The sequence below is a fragment of the Gymnodraco acuticeps genome, unplaced genomic scaffold (assembly GCF_902827175.1).
Source record: "Gymnodraco acuticeps unplaced genomic scaffold, fGymAcu1.1, whole genome shotgun sequence".
NCBI lineage: Eukaryota > Metazoa > Chordata > Actinopteri > Perciformes > Bathydraconidae > Gymnodraco > Gymnodraco acuticeps.
Window position 1 is genome coordinate 23732 of NW_022991607.1, and position 20155 is coordinate 43886.

Genomic DNA, 20155 nt, shown 5'->3' on the forward strand with positions numbered 1-20155 from the left:
GTATACAACGCGCATCCCCTAAAACATATACATTTATAACATTAAAGGTCTCCTCCATGCTATTTGTAGGCATATATTGTGGGTCTCAGATATATAAAAAAATATAAAAACATGTCTATGATGTGTTTTGCTCAAAATACGAAACAGATCATGCATTTTAGAAATCCCTCATTTCCCTCTATTTCAGGCCTGTTACTAAAGAGCTGATTCTGGGTCCTTAGCTTGAAAAAAAAAACAAGAGGAGGGGGAGCTAATGCCTGCTCAGAATTACACGGCAGCTACAGTTCAGTTCTGCCGGGATTAAACTCCACATCATGTTCCAAACCACATCAAGGATCCTCTCTGAAACTGGATGGAGCTCAAACTCTTTCTCTCTCTCAGGTTTACCACAAGGTGAGTTCCTTTTGATTTCCTGCTTCTTCACACACACTCTCTCCAGTACAGGTTAGCTCCGAGTGTTAGCATGCTAATGTAAACAAAGACCATTTTACATACAAAACACATCGTTCATTGTTTCTGACAGCAATTTTCTGATAGGGCCGTTGGTGTAAAGCCCGCCCACATTTCAGATATTACGTCATATCGGACGCAAATCTAAATCAGATCCGTTGTTCCCCCGTTAGCCGTTTTTAGAGATGTGGGTACGGAGGAAAAGAGATAGGGTTTTATTTTCTGACACTTTGTGAGTCTCCTGACACACTGGGGACACACCGGGGACACACCGGGGACACACCGGGGGCAAATCTTTATGTATAACACACATCAAAAAGTGCATTTTGCATGATAGGAGACCTTTAAATTATATTGAACCTGATTTAAAATCAAATGGTCTAATGAGGTAATGCCTGCTCAGGATGATTGACAGGAGAGATGATCAGAGGGGCAGAGTTTTGACCACTTTGGTTGTTACAAGGATTAAAGAATGGATAGAGTTTCTCTTTGAAGCAGCAGCCAGTGAAGGAGTAGATCAGAGCTGCAGCATCAACATCATAAAAGGAGACCAGACCCTCCTCATAATCCACAAACACCCCCACCTTCTGAGGCTGAGACTTCAGAGAGAGACGGACCCCAGGACCAGCAAGAGCTTGGTACTCATTTCCATTCCTCAACCATATCGTCCAGTAACCTTTCGGAGGAGTCAGTGAGATCTTTCCCTTCCTGTTGATCGACTCCTTGGCCACTCCTAAATCCCAGTCAGTCTTCCCTTTGACCTGAACCTCGTAGTAGAATCTCCCTGAAGAGAAACTCTGCTTTGCAAAGACACAAGCCCAAGAATCAAATCTCTCTGGATTGTCTTGGAGATTCTTCTTCACATCACCACAGTTGACTTGTTTTCCATCATCAGACAGGACGAGGCTGGGATGAGCTGTATCAGAATCAAGAGTCACCTCCACCTCATACCGCTGGACCCTCTTCAGCTCGAGCAGCTTCTTCATCTGTTTCCTGAGCGTCTCCTCCAGCTGAGTCACAGCTCCCCTCACAGTCCCCTCATATGAAGGTGGACGGACCCTGACTTCTGTCCAGTTCTTGGTGGGTGGAGCAGCGCTCAGGGACGTGAAGCTTTGGAGGAGGTGGAGCTGGTCTTCAGAGCGTGAGAGCTGCTCCACCTCAGAGCTTCTCTTCTTCAGCTCAGAGACTTCCTGTTCCAGCTCTTTGATGAAACCTTCAGCCTGTTCCTCTGTCTCTCTCTGCTTCTCTTTGATGGTGTCCATGAGCTCGGCCTGGCTTCTCTCAACAGACTCCTTCAGAGCGACGAAGACCTGAACACCATCTGCTATCTCTCTGTCTGCTCCTTCCTTACTGAGCTCCACTGAGCGATTCATCTCCTGGATCTTCAGTCGTCTCTTCTGGATCATCTTCTGAATGTCAACCTCTGTCTTCCGCAGCTCAGCCTTCTTTCCTTCATATCCTTCTTTCAGAGGAACAACATCATGCATCTTGTGGTCTAAAACAGTGCAGAGCATGCAGACACACACCTGGTCGCTCTTACAGAACAGCTCCAGCAGTTTGTCGTGCTTCACACACGTCCTGCCTTCCAGGTTCTCCTCAGGGTAAATCAGCTGATGTCTTTTTAAGCCTGTGTTTTTCAGGTGAGGCTCCAGGTGAGTCTCACAGTAGGACTGCAGACACACCAGGCAGGACTTCAGGGCCTTCAGTCTGGTTCCAGTGCAGACGTCACAGGGAACTTCTCCTGGTTTGACAACGTGTTGCTCTGAGCTGCTGCTGCTGGCTTTCTGTTGAGCTGACCGTCTGAACTGAGCAGCCATCTCAGAGATGAACGTGTTGACGCGCAGCTCAGGCTTTATGTTGAACACCTCTTTGCAGTTGGGACACTGACACTGGACAGCAAAATCCCAGTGTTGAGAGATGCAGGCTTTACAGAAGTTGTGTCCACATGGTGTGCTGACTGGATCAGTGAACACATCCAGACAGATGGAGCACAGAAACTGATCTTCAGTCAGCAGACAGCTGGCAGCAGACATGTCTGTAAGAACACAATGGGTAAAAAAAAAAAACGTTTTAACAAAATGTAGTAAAAAATACGGTATGCATACTTAATGTAATAAAGCTGACACTAAAAGCTCACTGTTTGCTTTCAAAGTTAAATCACTTTACAGTTGAACCCAGCATTTCCGCCAGGCGGGCGTCTTGCTGTCCTTTGACGCCCTTATTCAGCTCGGAACGTCCTGAACTCGAGCTGAGGACGTCCACAAATAATAATAATTCGAGAGAAGATCGAGAGTTTTTATCGATTGAACTGAAGAAAAGTAAAAAGGAGGTGGAATTATTTTCGCCGCCAGCAAAGCGTGTTCCTGTGATGGAACAAAGTGTACTGCCGGCGAGCCTTAACGTTGGCTCTCAGCCCGAGCCTGCGTTGGCGCCATGCGTTAGCCTAGAGAGCGATCCTCCGCCAGCATTCCCGGCCAGTGCAGACGACCCGGAGCCGGAGTTGTCGTCATCTTGCATCCCACGGCCGGCGCAATTCAAAATTGTGTGCGTGTGCATACCTAAAGAGATTGTATCTATAAGGGACGGCTCAATTCAAAATTCAAGCCCCCCTAACGGTTACAAAGAGGTGTCAATCACCCAAATCGACCAATGGGTTCCAGAGGAAGGGCCTCCAAAATGCAGGTCTGCCTGGCAACTGCACAGCATTACGCTTTGTGGCCAAAAAGGGTATTGAGGTCTGGGTGATTTTTAAAAAAAGGTCAAAAACAGTTGTATTTGGATGGAATGAATACCTAAAGTGATATTTCAATTAAATAAAAATGAGTTTTACAGTGCGTTACCTGAGAAAGGTCAAATGGCACTGATGGTAACCAAATTTACCCAAAGGTGAGTCTGCCTGGACCTACCTGTGCTAAGCCTCTCTAAATAATGTCAAGTTTCACTACATTTGCATCTATCCTGACACAGGGTACTTATGATATATTGTGGTTTGGATCCCTAAAGGTTTTGGGCTACTATCCCATCATTAAAGGTTTCACTATAAATAATGTAGTCTGCAGCCAACTCACAGGTGTATCATTGCTTTGATAACAAGATTATTCATATGCCCCTTTTAGAAGTGAAGATATAGTCATTAATTGAATTGCCTGCGATAACTCTGTGGCCCATAAACAACACAAAACCACTTTTTGTTCTGTCACAGTAAAAGTCTATGGACTATTTTTGAAAGTCTAATGCTGCGTTCACACCGGACGCGATGCGATGTTTGGGGGCGGTGCAATTACATGTAAAGTCAATGCAGAGATGCGGACAGATGCGAATTAGCTCCGACGGCGAGCATGAAGCGGTTGATGCGAATGTTGCGGCGATTGAGGTGATTGGAGGGGTCCGCGATAACCGCTCGAGTTCAATTTTTTCAACTCGAGCGTCAAATTCCCGTGACGCGATCTCGCGGTAGCCAATCAGCGGTGAGGATCTCAGCCTGCCGTCACTGACGTAGAACCACAAAACCAAAACATCAGCCGTTAGCTCTTAGTACTCAGAGATCACAGCTCCTCATATCTGTTCAGAAACTTGACAAAAGTTAAACAAGTACAAACCACAGACTGTCTGTGTCATGGCGAATACAGTCGCTGCTTTATTTATGTCTGTATAGGCCGTTGTTGTGAGTGGGGACGGTCGGAGCATATACAACATTAGCTTAGCCAATCTCCATTTAGAAAACACATTTAAAAAAGGTTGTTCGCCTGCCGTCTGTCTGCAGACTTGTCAAAGCATTAATTCATGGTTTTTACTAACCGGTATCAGTATGTTGTTACTTCGGCATCATTTAGAAACGTGTATTACAATTAAATCACGGTAAAATATGTTCATTTTGTTGTAGTTGTAGCCCCCGAGCCAGCACGTCTTGTTTGAATGATGCGAGTAAACACAGCTGACAGCCGCGGTGAAACTCGAGCGTATAGAGCGATGCGATAAGAGCGATTAAAGCAAAGCGAAAATTCGCATCGCGTCCGGTGTGAACGCAGCATTATGCATCACAATATATGTAATCATAGCCTCTGATCCCTGCCTGCTACCAGTCACATATTATTCTGTATTTGAACAATATGTTACAGGGCCATATCTATACAAAACCTGTCTCTGAAGTGTTTTGCTCAAAATACCAAACAGATCACCCATTCTAGTCTCATCCCCCTCTATTTCAGCCCTGTTGCTAAAGTGCTGATTCTGAGTCAGTAGCTTTAGAAATTTTTTAAAATAGAGGAGAGTTCATGCAAGAGAATTCTCCCAGCAGAAACTCAGCTAAATGCTGGTGTGATGAAACTCCATATCATGTTCCAAACCACATCAAGGATTCTCTCTGAAACAGTATGGAGCTCAAACTCTTTCTCTCTCTCAGGTTTACCACAAGGTGACTTCCTTTTTACTTCCTGCTTCTTTACACATACTGGGTGTTTCTCAATCGCGAGGATGCTGGCTTGGTAGTCGCGTACTTCCAAGTCACTTCCTTCAGAAACGAAGCAAGTATGCTTCCAAGCCAGGGCTTCGGAAAACGAAGAAGAATGGAACAGGCTAACAAGTGTGCCACTCTCTCTAACGGTTTCAACATAAACTGTACCGAAAATAAATACCTCACGATGTCTATCTAATTATGAACTTGCTTTACTTTCAGGAACACATTTTTGGTGATAACAAATTTAACAAAGTCACATATTTACCAACACATGTTCTACGCCACTACATACTTACATTTAAATGTGTGCTGCGTCGGTTCAGCCATTCTCCGCAAGGGTTTTTGAAATTGGTCCGTGCGCAAAGCATTGTGGGGATTTTAAGGACGCAAAGTCTACCCATGTGCAGCCTCGACATTTCCCCCAAACCAAGGACGTGGCCTCGGTGGAATTCCAAGTATGCTGGACATTGGAACAGTCCTTCGGCGGCACTCGATGACGTAGCATCCTTGAAATATTGGCTTGGAAGCCAGTATCCTCGCGATTGAGAAACGGCCACTCTCTCCGGTACAGGTTAGCTCTGAGTGTTAGCATGCTAATGTAAACAGACCATATTACTTCCAGAAAACGTCTCATTGTTTCTGACAGCAACGTTTCTGATTGGCCCGTGGGTCTAAAGCCCGCCCACATTTTAGTAATGTCGTCATGACGCAGCAAATCTGGATCAGCTCCGTTGTTCCCCGTTTTTAGAGATGTGGGTACGGAGGAAAAGAGAGAGGGGTTTATTTCTGACACTTTGAGAGTCTCCTGACACACCGGGGACACACCGGGGACACACCGGGGACACACCGGGACACACCAGGGACACATAGTTATGTATAAAAGACATACAAAAGTGCATTTTACATGATAGGAGACCTTTAAATGACTGCAGCATGTGTATTAGCTGCCTGTTAGTTATTCAAAGAGAAGAAACTCCCTCCGGAGGGAACACGTGGATTTGAGCCTTTGCAGACCATTGACATGCACAGAAACCTATAGAACCCAACAGGAAAGCATAACAGGGCTTCTTAAAGAGTTACCCTGAGAGGAATTCCTTAGGTTTTGAGTTTATACCTGATGTTGAAACATTGTCAATTATCAGCTTTGCTGCTGGTGGCAGAAATTATAATTCCCTTCAGAGAAACTGATAAATGAGTCATGTAGAAAGTTCCTCTTTTGTTATATTGAACAAAGTAATAAAGAAAGTCAAATACGATCTAAAATGCAGGAACAGAGCAACTTCATCCTCAGAGGATAAGAGGGTCTGCACCCCGAACATAGCTCACATTCCCACTACGTAAAAGAAACAAAACTGTCTACTTATCCTACCCATACATTATGTTAGACATTCTCTAAAAATTCCCACCACTACATCATAACACTTCCCAGTCCTTAACCATTTGTAAATCCACCTTTTACCCCACATTGATATTAAAAAAAGAAAAAGACAGACAGCAGTAACTACAGTGAAGTTGATAAAAAAGGGTTATAAGATCAGGGCTGCTGAGCAAAGTGTATAACAGTTAAATAAGTTGTACAATGTCAATGTTGTGCCTTCACAGACTACACAAAGAGAGACCTCCCAAACAACCTGAGCTAGGCTAGTTAGCTGTTAGCACGCCTGGGCTAACTGCAGTTCCTACAGTTCTTTGTCTCATGTTGAGTGAGGCGTTGTGTCTGCAGTGAACTCACTGAGTTTGCAGAGGTTCTGCTGTGTTGTTGAGAAGAAGCTGCTGGATTCAGTTGTTTCTTCAGAGAAACAGACGCGGTCTGGACTGCAGCTCTGCTCACACTAACTTTCACTTTCGTTTCTGTGAAGTTGAAGCTCTCGTGTTTCAGTGTTGCTCCTCCTCTCAGTGCAGCTCTGTGAGTGAGGGTGTATCACTCAATGGGGAGGGCATTAAAGGGGACCTATCATGCAAAATGCACTTTTTGGTGTCTTTTATACAAAAATATGTTCCCGGTGTGTCCCCGGTGTGTCAGGAGACTCACAAAGTGTCAGAAAATAAAACCCTCTCTCTTTTCCTCCGTACCCACATCTCTAAAAACGGGGGAACAACGGAGCTGATCCAGATTTGTGTCCCTAATATCAGAAATGTGGACCCACGGCACCAGGCCCGCCCCTCCCTACACGCAGATCACGCAGACTGCGTGGGGCCTCATCTGACGCACAAATGCAGCACCCATTCAGCTTATGCAGAAATGTCACATCTGCCACAGTTTCCCACGCGTGCTCCACTAACCCACGCCTCCATGTGGAGACCAGAAGTCCCTTTGCTCAGGAAGGAGCCAGTCCTTGAGTCTGGCGCCTTAGACCGCTCGGCCATCCTGACACAAAAATCTGCATTATTATTCCAATCTTTATTCCAGACTCAAGGTCCATATCACACAAAAAGACAAAACACACATCAATAAATAAGATAAAAAGCTAAACACAAAACAGATAAAAACAAACAGATAAAAGCATAAAATCAGTCCAATCACAGCGAGCCACACATGCTCACTGTCTGTAGAGGCTGTTGCGCCAAGGTCTCCAAATCATGGAAGAGAACCGAGTAGAACTCTTCACAGGGTTAATTAAAATCGAAATAACATAATTGTCCGAGTCTACTAGGCGACACATGAATTTGTACATTCATTTTCTTAAAAGGGCTTGACAGGTAGATGCCCCCAAGTTAACAAACAGCTGGCTGGCACTGTGCAGTCTTGGTACCCTCAGCAGCAACCGTAAAGCATCATTGTATGCAACTTTTAGTTTTTGCATGCTTCTAGCCTTGTAGTTACTCCACAGGTGAGCCGTGTAGTTACTCCACAGGTGAGCCGTGTAGTTACTCCACAGGTGAGCCGTGTAGTTACTCCACAGGTGAGCCTTGTAGTTACTCCACAGGTGAGCCTTGTAGTTACTCCACAGGTGAGCCGTGTAGTTACTCCACAGGTGAGCCGTGTAGTTACTCCACAGGTGAGCCGTGTAGTTACTCCACAGGTGAGCCTTGTAGTTACTCCACAGGTGAGCCTTGTAGTTACTCCACTGGTGAGCCGTGTAGTTACTCCACAGGTGAGCCGTGTAGTTACTCCACAGGTGAGCCGTGTAGTTACTCCACAGGTGAGCCGTGTACAATGGTGTACAGAAAGCTTTAAAAAGTGATACCTTGACATCTACAGAGCACTTGTGAAACTTACGCATTAATATGTTTGCCTGGGCATACAGTTTGCAGCGTTGTCTATGGATGTCTTTGTCATCTGTGAGATCATCAGAAATATAATGACCAAGGTACTTGATCTCACTGCACACAAGAAGAATGTTGCTACTGAGAATAAAATGAGGAAATACAGCCTTTTTATCCTCTTTACTTCGTACAATCATGATGTTACTCTTCTTGGCGTTATACTTAATATTAAAATCAATTCCATACTGGGAACAAGTCCTCAGAAGCTGCTGTAAGCCAGCACTGCACGGGGAAAAGATGATTAAATCATCTGCGTAAGGTGGTTGACAACAGTAGCACCGATGACACAGCCAGTTTTACACAAGTTCAGTTTCCTCGACAGATCATCCATGTACAGATGAAACAACAAAGGAGATCAAATCCCACCTTGCTTGACCCCATTACCAACATCAACATGTTCAGACACAGTATGGCCCCACTTCACCTCATAGTCTGATGTGCATACCAAAAGGCTAAGATCCTTATTATGTACTTGGGTTCCGCTCTCTGGCACATTTTGTCAAATAATTTGTAATGATTCAGTCGATCAAATGCCTTGGAAGCATCAATAAAACACAGAAACAAGGTGGAATTATGGCTTCTATATTTTGCTATAATGTCTTTTAAAGCAAAAATACACATATCTGTGCCGTGTTTTCTTTTCAAACCGAACTGGTTGTCAGCAGTGATAATATACCTTTCCAGCCTATCCAACAGAATTTTCTCCAACACTTTGGAGAGAATGCTAGCTAAAGCAATGGGTCTGTAATTATCAATGCCATTAATCTTCCCAGCTTTATCCTTGATGACTGGCACAAGTAGCACAGATAACATGGAATTTGGTAAGACACCATGATTAAGGAAACCAGTAGAGCAAGAAGAGGAGCAAGCCTAAGACTGGCATGTTTTAAGTGTTCAGCTGAGATGAGATCCGGGCCACAAGCTTTGTTATTTTCTAGATTCATTATAGTGTTGTAGACTTCCTCTGATCTAACTGTAACATTTTCAGTGGAGTCAACCTTTTCAACCACAAATGCATCACTCTTAACACAGTTGAACAACTCATAATAGTGTTGTCGCCACAGTTCTGCGATGCTGCCTGACCCACACACTCCTTCAATGGAAGACGGTAAGGGAGTCTTACAGCTGTTTATGACTTTCACCTCTTTCCAGAAATCAGAGCAACTATTGTTGCGCAGCTTTCTGGCAAGTGAGTCAGCCCTCATTGTGTCCTCTTTTTTTTTAATGAAGCGGACAGCATACTTATATTTGGCATTAGTGGACTGTTTATGTTCAAACAAAGACCCCTGTCTCGGCCTTCCTGATTCGGCCCAGAATTTAAAAGCATCTCTAGCAGCAGAGTGTAGCTCAGACACATGTTCATTCCATCCAGGTTTTATACTATGCTCCTTTTTCTTACCGTTGTAAAAACCCTTACTTGAAGCATTTAACACATCAATAATAAGATCATATGTAGAACATAGATCACTACCATGCTGCACATTTTTACAGTTGGTGTCACTGCACAGCATTGCTTCTCTAGGAATTACAACCAAGTCTAATGATTTGTCAGTGAGTGAGGTATAGTGATTAATATTCTTCTCACTTAACTTTGACCAATCCAGCCTCCCTGTGTATGTGTTATTGTCATCAACAGATAGCACCGGAATATTTTCAACATTTAGGGTCAATACAAAAGGAATGTGATCTGTAGTGGCCAACTCATAACAAATGTCAATGTTGTCCAGAGAAGCATGTGCATCAGCTGTGCATATACAGTGATCTAGCCATGACACAGTATGCCATGCTTCACTAATATATGTAAAGCTTTTCTCAGGTAAAAGAGATTTACTTGACAGTATGAGATTATTATCGTTACAAAAATGCAGTAAACATTTGCCAAACAGAGATTTATCATCCGAAATGTCAGCATTCAAGTCCCCCACTACATACACACAGGTTGTGGCATTATCCTTAATGTATGCGTTAACAAATGCCATTCTATTGCGATATTCATCTTCATTTTCATATGATTCATAAGGTGTGTAAATATTTACGATAATAAATGACCTATTTTCATACTTGATCTCTATACCAATGGCCCAGTCGACGTCCAATCTTACCACTGTAACCAAAGGATCATATTTACTGTTCCAGAGAATCGCCACACCACCAGGTATCCTGCCATGGGCAATTTTATCACAGAGATCAGTCGTTGATTCTCCAACTCCATGAAAATTAGCATGTAGTGTATTCAGCCTTTCCAAATCTTGCTTAGGTAACCATGTCTCTTGTAAGCACAGAATATCACATTCCTCCAACAGTTTATCAACAACCAGCCGCCTCGCTTTATCACCAGCACTGTGCCCCACACGTAGGCCACGTGTGTTATATGACACCACCCGCATCCAATTGTTTATGTACTATCGTCATTTACATCAGCAGATGCAGAATTCCCGTGTTGTACAGTAGCGACCACATTGTTTGTAGTAGTGCTATCCCCCACAAGCACCCCACTAGCAGGCCGTCTTGGCTCATAATAGCGTCGGACATAGGTGCCAGCTGGCCACAGCTCTGGGTCATACATTTCTGCCACTTCCTTGCATTCGGCAGTGACGTGAAATGAGCTGAACCTACTCTGTGCCGACTCGATCTTCCGACAAGTAACTGCTTGGCCAAGTTTCTCACTCAGATACTCAGTTAGCATGTTAGCTTCCAGTTGAGGGGCAAACTTAGTGGCAAACACACTCACCATCTTTGTGATGACAACTTGTACGTTAGAACTCACTGGGCCAGTTCCAACTATACCCGTTTTCTTCCTCTCCCGTTTCAGTGGCGCTTGAATTCCCCGTTGTCTTGCTGCTGGCTTATGCACAGGTGTCACCTTGCTTCTGTGTCCTTCTTTCACAACACGGGACCACAAAGGAGACTTTGGTGGCTGTGGTGTAGACACGGATCCCACAGAGCTGCTGGAGCCTCCTCCAGCCACTGTTACCTCCTGGTCAGCGCACACACAGCTGCTGGCCGCGCTTGATTGCATGGCCTCACATACCCCGCCCCTGGGACCACGCCAGTAGATCCACAGGGCTTCTCAATTGCGGACACCCGGTCATCGATGGCCATGGTCGTCACTCGCAGACCCTCGCAGGCATCAGTTTGAGCATCGAGCGTTTTTTTCACACAGCACATGTCCTTATTCAGCTGTTCCAACCGCCCCAGCAATGCTGAGACATCAATGTGGTCGTATGAAACTGGTGGGAGGTCATCCAGATAGTGGGAGACGAATCTTGGTATATTCTCCCCACATTCATTTAGCACATTCAAGCACGCTTTTATATTGTTAGTGTCTTTCTGTGCTCCTTTGTGTGTAACACAGCGCTGCGTCGTTTGAGGACACAGCTCAAACAGTATATTCTTCGAGGCTTCGATCCACTCAGAGTTGAAATTGTTTGAGGCCAATAAAACAATGTCATCATGATTCAGAGTTTTCATTTTGATGACAAGGAAGTTCAAAAGTTCGTCTTCCACAATCACCTTATTATCAGTTGTTCGGTAAACTTCTGATTTAGTATGACCGGAGAAGCTGGCACCCCCACGCCAAGCTGCTGCCGCTGCTGCCGCCATCACACCATTGATAATGGTATTATTCAGTCTCAACTTTACAAATGACTTGTAAACAGACATTAAACGCAGCAATGTAACCTGCAGGTAAAAACCACTGTCAGAAGTAGGATTTGAACCCACGCCTCCATGTGGAGACCAGAAGTCCCTTTCACTCAGGAAGGAGTCAACCTTGAGTCTGGCGCCTTAGACCACTCGGCCATCCTGACATAAAACCAATATTTCTGTCTAAAGCTTAAAATTTATTTTTAAAAACTAAACTAAAAGTGGAAGACTCATTGGTGACTTAGATAATCAACGCCCATTGAGCTATTCATCATATATTTGCATTGTAAGGGTTTTTCATTATAAGGGTTTTCTGACTTTTATTGCTGTACAGAAATAAAAGGTTTACTGGTTGACCTATGGGAACTTTGAAATACAACACCCACTGATCTATTTATCAAAGTTTAGAAATTCAGATGGAAGGGCCGATTGCATTCCGATTGCAAAAAAAAGGCTACAGAGCTTGATTGAAGGGTAATCCGAAACACCCTTCTCTAGCATTTCTCATTTTGCCCTAGTTCTGGGGTGTTCACATTTACTCAATGAACCAAACCTGGAGGTGAAGGTTAAAGGTTTGGAAACAACTGAGCTGAATGATCTATAATCAAGACACCCTAAAATACTGCAGCCCAACGTGGGGCTCGAACCCACGACCCTGAGATCAAGAGTCTCATGCTCTACCGACTGAGCTAGCAAAAGTGGCAATATAGGCCAACATTTTCCATTTCAGGTGGAAGAGCCGATTGCATTCCGATTGCGAAAAAAAGGCTACAGAGTTTGATTGAAGGGCAATCCAAAACACCCTTCTCTAGCATTTCTCGTTTTGCCCTAGTTCTGTCGTGCACACATTGACCCAACAAACCCAATCTGGAGGTGAAAGGTTCTAGGTTTTGAAAAAACTGGTCTGAACGATCTATGATTAATACACCCTAAAAGGCTACGGCCCAACGGGTGGCTAAAGCCCAGGTAAAACACTCTGTCAGGAGTGGGATTTGAACCCACGCCTCCATGTGGAGACCAGAAGTCCCTTTGCTCAGGAAGGAGCCAGTCCTTGTGTCTGGCGCCTTAGACCGCTCGGCCATCCTGACACAAAAATCTGCATTATTCAGTCTCAACTTTACAAATGACTTGTAAACAGACATTAAAGGGCAGCAATGTAACCTGCAGGTAAAAATCACTGTCAGAAGTGGGATTTGAACCCACACCTCCATGTGGAGACCAGAAGTCCCTTTTCACTGAGGAAGAACTCAACCTTGAGTCTGGCGCCTTAGACCACTCGGCCATCCTGACATAAAACCAATATTTCTGCCTAAAGTTTAAAATGTCTTTTTAAAAACTAAACTAAAAGTGGACAGACTCATTGGTGACTTAGATAATCAACGCCCATTGAGCTATTCATCATATATTTGCATTGTAAGGGTTTTTCATTATAAGGGTTTTCTGACTTGTATTGCTGTACAGAAATAAAAGGTTTACTGGTTGACCTATGGGAACTTTGAAATACAACACCCACTGATCTATTTATCAAAGTTTAGAAATTCAGATGGAAGGGCCGATTGCATTCCGATTGCAAAAAAAAGGCTACAGAGCTTGATTGAAGGGTAATCCGAAACACCCTTCTCTAGCATTTCTCATTTTGCCCTAGTTCTGGGGTGTTCACATTTACTCAATGAACCAAACCTGGAGGTGAAGGTTCAAGGTTTGGAAACAACTGAGCTGAATGATCTATAATCAAGACACCCTAAAATACTGCAGCCCAACGTGGGGCTCGAACCCACGACCCTGAGATTAAGAGTCTCATGCTCTACCGACTGAGCTAGCCGGGCTAGCAATAGTGCCATTATAGGCCAACATTTTCCATTTCAGATGGAAGAGCCGATTGCATTCCGATTGCGAAAAAAGGGCTCCAGAGTTTGATTGAAGGGCAATCCAAAACACCCTTCTCTAGCATTTCTCGTTTTGCCCTAGTTCTGCCGTGCACACATTGACCCAACAAACCCAACCTGGAGGTGAAAGGTTCTAGGTTTTGAAAAAACTGGTCTGAACGATCTATGATTAATACACCCTAAAAGGCTACGGCCCAACGGGTGGCTAAAGCCCAGGTAAAACACTCTGTCAGGAGTGGGATTTGAACCCACGCCTCCATGTGGAGACCAGAAGTCCCTTTGCTCAGGAAGGAGCAAGTCCTTGAGTCTGGCGCCTTAGACCGCTCGGCCATCCTGACACAAATATCTGCATTATTCAGTCTCAACTTTACAAATGACTTGTAAACAGACATTAAACGCAGCAATGTAACCTGCAGGTAAAAATCACTGTCAGAAGTGGGATTTGAACCCACGCCTCCATGTGGAGACCAGAAGTCCCTTTGCTCAGGAAGGAGCCAGTCCTTGAGTCTGGCGCCTTAGACCGCTCGGCCATCCTGACACAAATATCTGCATTATTCAGTCTCAACTTTACAAATGACTTGTAAACAGACATTAAACGCAGCAATGTAACCTGCAGGTAAAAATCACTGTCAGAAGTGGAATTTGAACCCACGCCTCCATGTGGAGACCAGAAGTCCCTTTTCACTGAGGAAGGAGTCAACCTTGAGTCTGGCGCCTTAGACCACTCGGCCATCCTGACATAAAACCAATATTTCTGCCTAAAGTTTCAAATGTCTTTTTAAAAACTAAATTAAAAGTGGACAGACTCATTGGTGACTTAGATAATCAACGCCCATTGAGCTATTCATCATATATTTGCATTGTAAGGGTTTTTCATTATAAGGGTTTTCTGACTTTTATTGCTGTACAGAAATAAAAGGTTTATTGGTTGACCTATGGGAACTTTGAAATACAACACCCACTGATCTATTTATCAAAGTTTAGAAATTCAGATGGAAGGGCCGATTGCATTCCGATTGCAAAAAAAAGGCTACAGAGCTTGATTGAAGGGTAATCCGAAACACCCTTCTCTAGCATTTCTCATTTTGACCTAGTTCTGGGGTGTTCACATTTACTCAATGAACCAAACCTGGAGGTGAAGGTTCAAGGTTTGGAAACAACTGAGCTGAATGATCTATAATCAAGACACCCTAAAATACTGCAGCCCAACGTGGGGCTCGAAACCAGGACCCTGAGATTAAGAGTCTCATGCTCTACCGACTGAGCTAGCAGGGCTAGCAAAAGTGCCATTATAGGCCAACATTTTCCATTTCAGATGGAAGAGCCGATTGCATTCCGATTGCGAAAAAAGGGCTCCAGAGTTTGATTGAAGGGCAATCCAAAACACCCTTCTCTAGCATTTCTCGTTTTGCCCTAGTTCTGCCGTGCACACATTGACCCAACAAACCCAACCTGGAGGTGAAAGGTTATAGGTTTTGAAAAAACTGGTCTGAACGATCTATGATTAATACACCCTAAAAGGCTACGGCCCAACGGGTGGCTAAAGCCCAGGTAAAACACTCTGTCAGGAGTGGGATTTGAACCCACGCCTCCATGTGGAGACCAGAAGTCCCTTTGCTCAGGAAGGAGCCAGTCCTTGAGTCTGGCGCCTTAGACCTCTCGGCCATCCTGACACAAATATCTGCATTATTCAGTCTCAACTTTACAAATGACTTGTAAACAGACATTAAACGCAGCAATGTAACCTGCAGGTAAAAATCACTGTCAGAAGTGGGATTTGAAACCACGCCTCCATGTGGAGACCAGAAGTCCCTTTTCACTGAGGAAGGAGTCAACCTTGAGTCTGGCGCCTTAGACCACTCGGCCATCCTGACATAAAACCAATATTTCTGCCTAAAGTTTAAAATGTCTTTTTAAAAACTAAATTAAAAGTGGACAGACTCATTGGTGACTTAGATAATCAACGCCCATTGAGCTATTCATCATATATTTGCATTGTAAGGGTTTTTCATTATAAGGGTTTTCTGACTTTTATTGCTGTACAGAAATAAAAGGTTTACTGGTTGACCTATGGGAACTTTGAAATACAACACCCACTGATCTATTTATCAAAGTTTAGAAATTCAGATGGAAGGGCCGATTGCATTCCGATTGCAAAAAAAAGGCTACAGAGCTTGATTGAAGGGTAATCCGAAACACCCTTCTCTAGCATTTCTCATTTTGACCTAGTTCTGGGGTGTTCACATTTACTCAATGAACCAAACCTGGAGGTGAAGGTTCAAGGTTTGGAAACAACTGAGCTGAATGATCTATAATCAAGACACCCTAAAATACTGCAGCCCAACGTGGGGCTCGAACCCAGGACCCTGAGATTAAGAGTCTCATGCTCTACCGACTGAGCTAGCCGGGCTAGCTATAGTGCCATTATAGGCCAACATTTTCCATTTCAGATGGAAGAGCCGATTGCATTCCGATTGCGAAAAAAGGGCTCCAGAGTTTGATTGAAGGGCAATCCAAAACACCCTTCTCTAGCATTTCTCGTTTTGCCCTAGTTCTGCCGTGCACACATTGACCCAACAAACCCAACCTGGAGGTGAAAGGTTATAGGTTTTGAAAAAACTGGTCTGAACGATCTAGGATTAATACACCCTAAAAGAATACGGCCCAACGGGTGGCTAAAGCCCAGGTAAAACACTCTGTCAGGAGTGGGATTTGAACCCACGCCTCCATGTGGAGACCAGAAGTCCCTTTGCTCAGGAAGGAGCCAGTCCTTGAGTCTGGCGCCTTAGACCGCTCGGCCATCCTGACACAAAAATCTGCATTATTCAGTCTCAACCTTACAAATGACTTGTAAACAGACATTAAATGCAGCAATGTAACCTGCAGGTAAAAATCACTGTCAGAAGTGGGATTTGAACCCACGCCTCCATGTGGAGACCAGAAGTCCCTTTTCACTGAGGAAGGAGTCAACCTTGAGTCTGGCGCCTTAGACCACTCGGCCTTCCTGACATAAAACCAATATTTCTGCCTAAAGTTTCAAATGTCTTTTTAAAAACTAAACTAAAAGTGGACAGACTCATTGGTGACTTAGATAATCAACGCCCATTGAGCTATTCATCATATATTTGCATTGTAAGGGTTTTTCATTATAAGGGTTTTCTGACTTTTATTGCTGTACAGAAATAAAAGGTTTACTGGTTGACCTATGGGAACTTTGAAATACAACACCCACTGATCTATTTATCAAAGTTTAGAAATTCAGATGGAAGGGCCGATTGCATTCCGATTGCGAAAAAAAAGGCTACAGAGCTTGATTGAAGGGTAATCCGAAACACCCTTCTCTAGCATTTCTCATTTTGCCCTAGTTCTGGGGTGTTCACATTTACTCAATGAACCAAACCTGGAGGTGAAGGTTCAAGGTTTGGAAACAACTGAGCTGAATGATCTATAATCAAGACACCCTAAAATACTGCAGCCCAACGTGGGGCTCGAACCCAGGACCCTGAGATTAAGAGTCTCATGCTCTACCGACTGAGCTAGCCGGGCTAGCAATAGTGCCAATATAGGCCAACATTTTCCATTTCAGATGGAAGAGCCGATTGCATTCCGATTGCGAAAAAAGGGCTCCAGAGTTTGATTGAAGGGCAATCCAAAACACCCTTCTCTAGCATTTCTCGTTTTGCCCTAGTTCTGCCGTGCACACATTGACCCAACAAACCCAACCTGGAGGTGAAAGGTTATAGGTTTTGAAAAAACTGGTCTGAACGATCTATGATTAATACACCCTAAAAGAATACGGCCCAACGGGTGGCTAAAGCCCAGGTAAAACACTCTGTCAGGAGTGGGATTTAGAACCCACGCCTCCATGTGGAGACCAGAAGTCCCTTTGCTCAGGAAGGAGCCAGTCCTTGAGTCTGGCGCCTTAGACCGCTCGGCCATCCTGACACAAAAATCTGCATTATTCAGTCTCAACCTTTACAAATGACTTGTAAACAGACATTAACGCAGCAATGTAACCTGCAGGTAAAAATCACTGTCAGAAGTGGGATTTGAACCCACGCCTCCATGTGGAGACCAGAAGTCCCTTTTCACTGAGGAAGGAGTCAACCTTGAGTCTGGCGCCTTAGACCACTCGGCCATCCTGACATAAAACCAATATTTCTGCCTAAAGTTTCAAATGTCTTTTTAAAAACTAAACTAAAAGTGGACAGACTCATTGGTGACTTAGATAATCAACGCCCATTGAGCTATTCATCATATATTTGCATTGTAAGGGTTTTTCATTATAAGGGTTTTCTGACTTTTATTGCTGTACAGAAATAAAAGGTTTACTGGTTGACCTATGGGAACTTTGAAATACAACACCCACTGATCTATTTATCAAAGTTTAGAAATTCAGATGGAAGGGCCGATTGCATTCCGATTGCAAAAAAAAAGGCTACAGAGCTTGATTGAAGGGTAATCCGAAACACCCTTCTCTAGCATTTCTCATTTTGCCCTAGTTCTGGGGTGTTCACATTTACTCAATGAACCAAACCTGGAGGTGAAGGTTCAAGGTTTGGAAACAACTGAGCTGAATGATCTATAATCAAGACACCCTAAAATACTGCAGCCCAACGTGGGGCTCGAACCCACGACCCTGAGATTAAGAGTCTCATGCTCTACCGACTGAGCTAGCAGGGCTAGCAAAAGTGCCATTATAGGCCAACATTTTCCATTTCAGATGGAAGAGCCGATTGCATTCCGATTGCGAAAAAAGGGCTCCAGAGTTTGATTGAAGGGCAATCCAAAACACCCTTCTCTAGCATTTCTCGTTTTGCCCTAGTTCTGCCGTGCACACATTGACCCAACAAACCCAACCTGGAGGTGAAAGGTTCTAGGTTTTGAAAAAACTGGTCTGAACGATCTATGATTAATACACCCTAAAAGGCTACGGCCCAACGGGTGGCTAAAGCCCAGGTAAAACACTCTGTCAGGAGTGGAATTTGAACCCACGCCTCCATGTGGAGACCAGAAGTCCCTTTGCTCAGGAAGGAGCCAGTCCTTGAGTCTGGCGCCTTAGACCGCTCGGCCATCCTGACACAAAAATCTGCATTATTCAGTCTCAACCTTACAAATGACTTGTAAACAGACATTAAACGCAGCAATGTAACCTGCAGGTAAAAATCACTGTCAGAAGTGGGATTTGAACCCACGCCTCCATGTGGAGACCAGAAGTCCCTTTTCACTGAGGAAGGAGTCAACCTTGAGTCTGGCGCCTTAGACCACTCGGCCATCCTGACATAAAACCAATATTTCTGCCTAAAGTTTCAAATGTCTTTTTAAAAACTAAATTAAAAGTGGACAGACTCATTGGTGACTTAGATAATCAACGCCCATTGAGCTATTCATCATATATTTGCATTGTAAGGGTTTTTCATTATAAGGGTTTTCTGACTTTTATTGCTGTACAGAAATAAAAGGTTTACTGGTTGACCTATGGGAACTTTGAAATACAACACCCACTGATCTATTTATCAAAGTTTAGAAATTCAGATGGAAGGGCCGATTGCAAAAAAAAGGCTACAGAGCTTGATTGAAGGGTAATCTGAAACAAACTTCTCTAGCATTTCTCATTTTGCCCTAGTTCTGGGGTGTTCACATTTACTCAATGAACCAAACCTGGAGGTGAAGGTTCAAGGTTTGGAAACAACTGAGCTGAATGATCTATAATCAAGACACCCTAAAATACTGCAGCCCAACGTGGGGCTCGAACCCAGGACCCTGAGATTAAGAGTCTCATGCTCTACCGACTGAGCTAGCCGGGCTAGCAATAGTGCCATTATAGGCCAACATTTTCCATTTCAGATGGAAGAGCCGATTGCATTCCGATTGCGAAAAAAGGGCTCCAGAGTTTGATTGAAGGGCAATCCAAAACACCCTTCTCTAGCATTTCTCGTTTTGCCCTAGTTCTGCCGTGCACACATTGACCCAACAAACCCAACCTTGAGGTGAAAGGTTCTAGGTTTTGAAAAAACTGGTCCGAACGATCTAGGATTAATACACCCTAAAAAGCTACGGCCCAACGGGTGGCTAAAGCCCAGGTAAAACACTCTGTCAGGAGTGGAATTTGAACCCACGCCTCCATGTGGAGACCAGAAGTCCCTTTGCTCAGGAAGGAGCCAGTCCTTGAGTCTGGCGCCTTAGACCGCTCGGCCATCCTGACACAAATATCTGCATTATTCAGTCTCAACTTTACAAATCACTTGTAAACAGACATTAAACGCAGCAATGTAACCTGCAGGTAAAAATCACTGTCAGAAGTGGGATTTGAACCCACGCCTCCATGTGGAGACCAGAAGTCCCTTTTCACTGAGGAAGGAGTCAACCTTGAGTCTGGCGCCTTAGACCACTCGGCCATCCTGACATAAAACCAATATTTCTGCCTAAAGTTTAAAATGTCTTTTTAAAA

At 44.1% G+C, this 20155-nt stretch overlaps 1 protein-coding gene and 21 non-coding genes across 22 annotated transcripts; all 22 read right to left on the minus strand.

Moving 5' to 3' along the window:
* Nucleotides 1–707: 707 nt before the first annotated feature.
* LOC117534000 (E3 ubiquitin-protein ligase TRIM21-like) lies at nt 708–6795 on the minus strand. The gene is made up of 2 exons (XM_034198033.1): nt 6639–6795; nt 708–2485 (listed from the first exon to the last, which is right to left on the minus strand). The coding sequence occupies exon 2, from the start codon at nt 2481–2483 to the stop codon at nt 831–833; it is 1653 nt and encodes a 550-aa protein (XP_034053924.1). The 5' UTR covers nt 2484–2485; nt 6639–6795; the 3' UTR covers nt 708–830.
* Nucleotides 6796–11871: 5076 nt separating this feature from the next.
* Nucleotides 11872–11982, minus strand: trnal-caa. Its single transcript has 2 exons — nt 11945–11982; nt 11872–11917 (listed from the first exon to the last, which is right to left on the minus strand). It is a non-coding gene; the product is annotated as a tRNA-Leu (tRNA).
* Nucleotides 11983–12795: 813 nt separating this feature from the next.
* trnal-caa lies at nt 12796–12906 on the minus strand. The gene is made up of 2 exons: nt 12869–12906; nt 12796–12841 (listed from the first exon to the last, which is right to left on the minus strand). It is a non-coding gene; the product is annotated as a tRNA-Leu (tRNA).
* A 90-nt stretch (nt 12907–12996) lies between these two features.
* Nucleotides 12997–13108, minus strand: trnal-caa. Its single transcript has 2 exons — nt 13071–13108; nt 12997–13042 (listed from the first exon to the last, which is right to left on the minus strand). It is a non-coding gene; the product is annotated as a tRNA-Leu (tRNA).
* A 463-nt stretch (nt 13109–13571) lies between these two features.
* Nucleotides 13572–13644, minus strand: trnak-cuu. Its single transcript has one exon. It is a non-coding gene; the product is annotated as a tRNA-Lys (tRNA).
* A 287-nt stretch (nt 13645–13931) lies between these two features.
* On the minus strand, nt 13932–14042 carry trnal-caa. Its single transcript has 2 exons — nt 14005–14042; nt 13932–13977 (listed from the first exon to the last, which is right to left on the minus strand). It is a non-coding gene; the product is annotated as a tRNA-Leu (tRNA).
* Nucleotides 14043–14131: 89 nt separating this feature from the next.
* On the minus strand, nt 14132–14242 carry trnal-caa. Its single transcript has 2 exons — nt 14205–14242; nt 14132–14177 (listed from the first exon to the last, which is right to left on the minus strand). It is a non-coding gene; the product is annotated as a tRNA-Leu (tRNA).
* An 89-nt stretch (nt 14243–14331) lies between these two features.
* trnal-caa lies at nt 14332–14443 on the minus strand. The gene is made up of 2 exons: nt 14406–14443; nt 14332–14377 (listed from the first exon to the last, which is right to left on the minus strand). It is a non-coding gene; the product is annotated as a tRNA-Leu (tRNA).
* Nucleotides 14444–14906: 463 nt separating this feature from the next.
* On the minus strand, nt 14907–14979 carry trnak-cuu. Its single transcript has one exon. It is a non-coding gene; the product is annotated as a tRNA-Lys (tRNA).
* Nucleotides 14980–15266: 287 nt separating this feature from the next.
* trnal-caa lies at nt 15267–15377 on the minus strand. The gene is made up of 2 exons: nt 15340–15377; nt 15267–15312 (listed from the first exon to the last, which is right to left on the minus strand). It is a non-coding gene; the product is annotated as a tRNA-Leu (tRNA).
* Nucleotides 15378–15466: 89 nt separating this feature from the next.
* On the minus strand, nt 15467–15578 carry trnal-caa. Its single transcript has 2 exons — nt 15541–15578; nt 15467–15512 (listed from the first exon to the last, which is right to left on the minus strand). It is a non-coding gene; the product is annotated as a tRNA-Leu (tRNA).
* Nucleotides 15579–16041: 463 nt separating this feature from the next.
* trnak-cuu lies at nt 16042–16114 on the minus strand. Its single transcript has one exon. It is a non-coding gene; the product is annotated as a tRNA-Lys (tRNA).
* A 287-nt stretch (nt 16115–16401) lies between these two features.
* trnal-caa lies at nt 16402–16512 on the minus strand. Its single transcript has 2 exons — nt 16475–16512; nt 16402–16447 (listed from the first exon to the last, which is right to left on the minus strand). It is a non-coding gene; the product is annotated as a tRNA-Leu (tRNA).
* Nucleotides 16513–16601: 89 nt separating this feature from the next.
* Nucleotides 16602–16713, minus strand: trnal-caa. Its single transcript has 2 exons — nt 16676–16713; nt 16602–16647 (listed from the first exon to the last, which is right to left on the minus strand). It is a non-coding gene; the product is annotated as a tRNA-Leu (tRNA).
* A 464-nt stretch (nt 16714–17177) lies between these two features.
* Nucleotides 17178–17250, minus strand: trnak-cuu. Its single transcript has one exon. It is a non-coding gene; the product is annotated as a tRNA-Lys (tRNA).
* Nucleotides 17251–17738: 488 nt separating this feature from the next.
* Nucleotides 17739–17850, minus strand: trnal-caa. The gene is made up of 2 exons: nt 17813–17850; nt 17739–17784 (listed from the first exon to the last, which is right to left on the minus strand). It is a non-coding gene; the product is annotated as a tRNA-Leu (tRNA).
* A 464-nt stretch (nt 17851–18314) lies between these two features.
* Nucleotides 18315–18387, minus strand: trnak-cuu. The gene has a single exon. It is a non-coding gene; the product is annotated as a tRNA-Lys (tRNA).
* Nucleotides 18388–18674: 287 nt separating this feature from the next.
* trnal-caa lies at nt 18675–18785 on the minus strand. Its single transcript has 2 exons — nt 18748–18785; nt 18675–18720 (listed from the first exon to the last, which is right to left on the minus strand). It is a non-coding gene; the product is annotated as a tRNA-Leu (tRNA).
* Nucleotides 18786–18874: 89 nt separating this feature from the next.
* Nucleotides 18875–18986, minus strand: trnal-caa. Its single transcript has 2 exons — nt 18949–18986; nt 18875–18920 (listed from the first exon to the last, which is right to left on the minus strand). It is a non-coding gene; the product is annotated as a tRNA-Leu (tRNA).
* Nucleotides 18987–19438: 452 nt separating this feature from the next.
* trnak-cuu lies at nt 19439–19511 on the minus strand. Its single transcript has one exon. It is a non-coding gene; the product is annotated as a tRNA-Lys (tRNA).
* A 287-nt stretch (nt 19512–19798) lies between these two features.
* trnal-caa lies at nt 19799–19909 on the minus strand. Its single transcript has 2 exons — nt 19872–19909; nt 19799–19844 (listed from the first exon to the last, which is right to left on the minus strand). It is a non-coding gene; the product is annotated as a tRNA-Leu (tRNA).
* Nucleotides 19910–19998: 89 nt separating this feature from the next.
* Nucleotides 19999–20110, minus strand: trnal-caa. The gene is made up of 2 exons: nt 20073–20110; nt 19999–20044 (listed from the first exon to the last, which is right to left on the minus strand). It is a non-coding gene; the product is annotated as a tRNA-Leu (tRNA).
* Between the last annotated feature and the right edge of the window lie 45 nt (nt 20111–20155).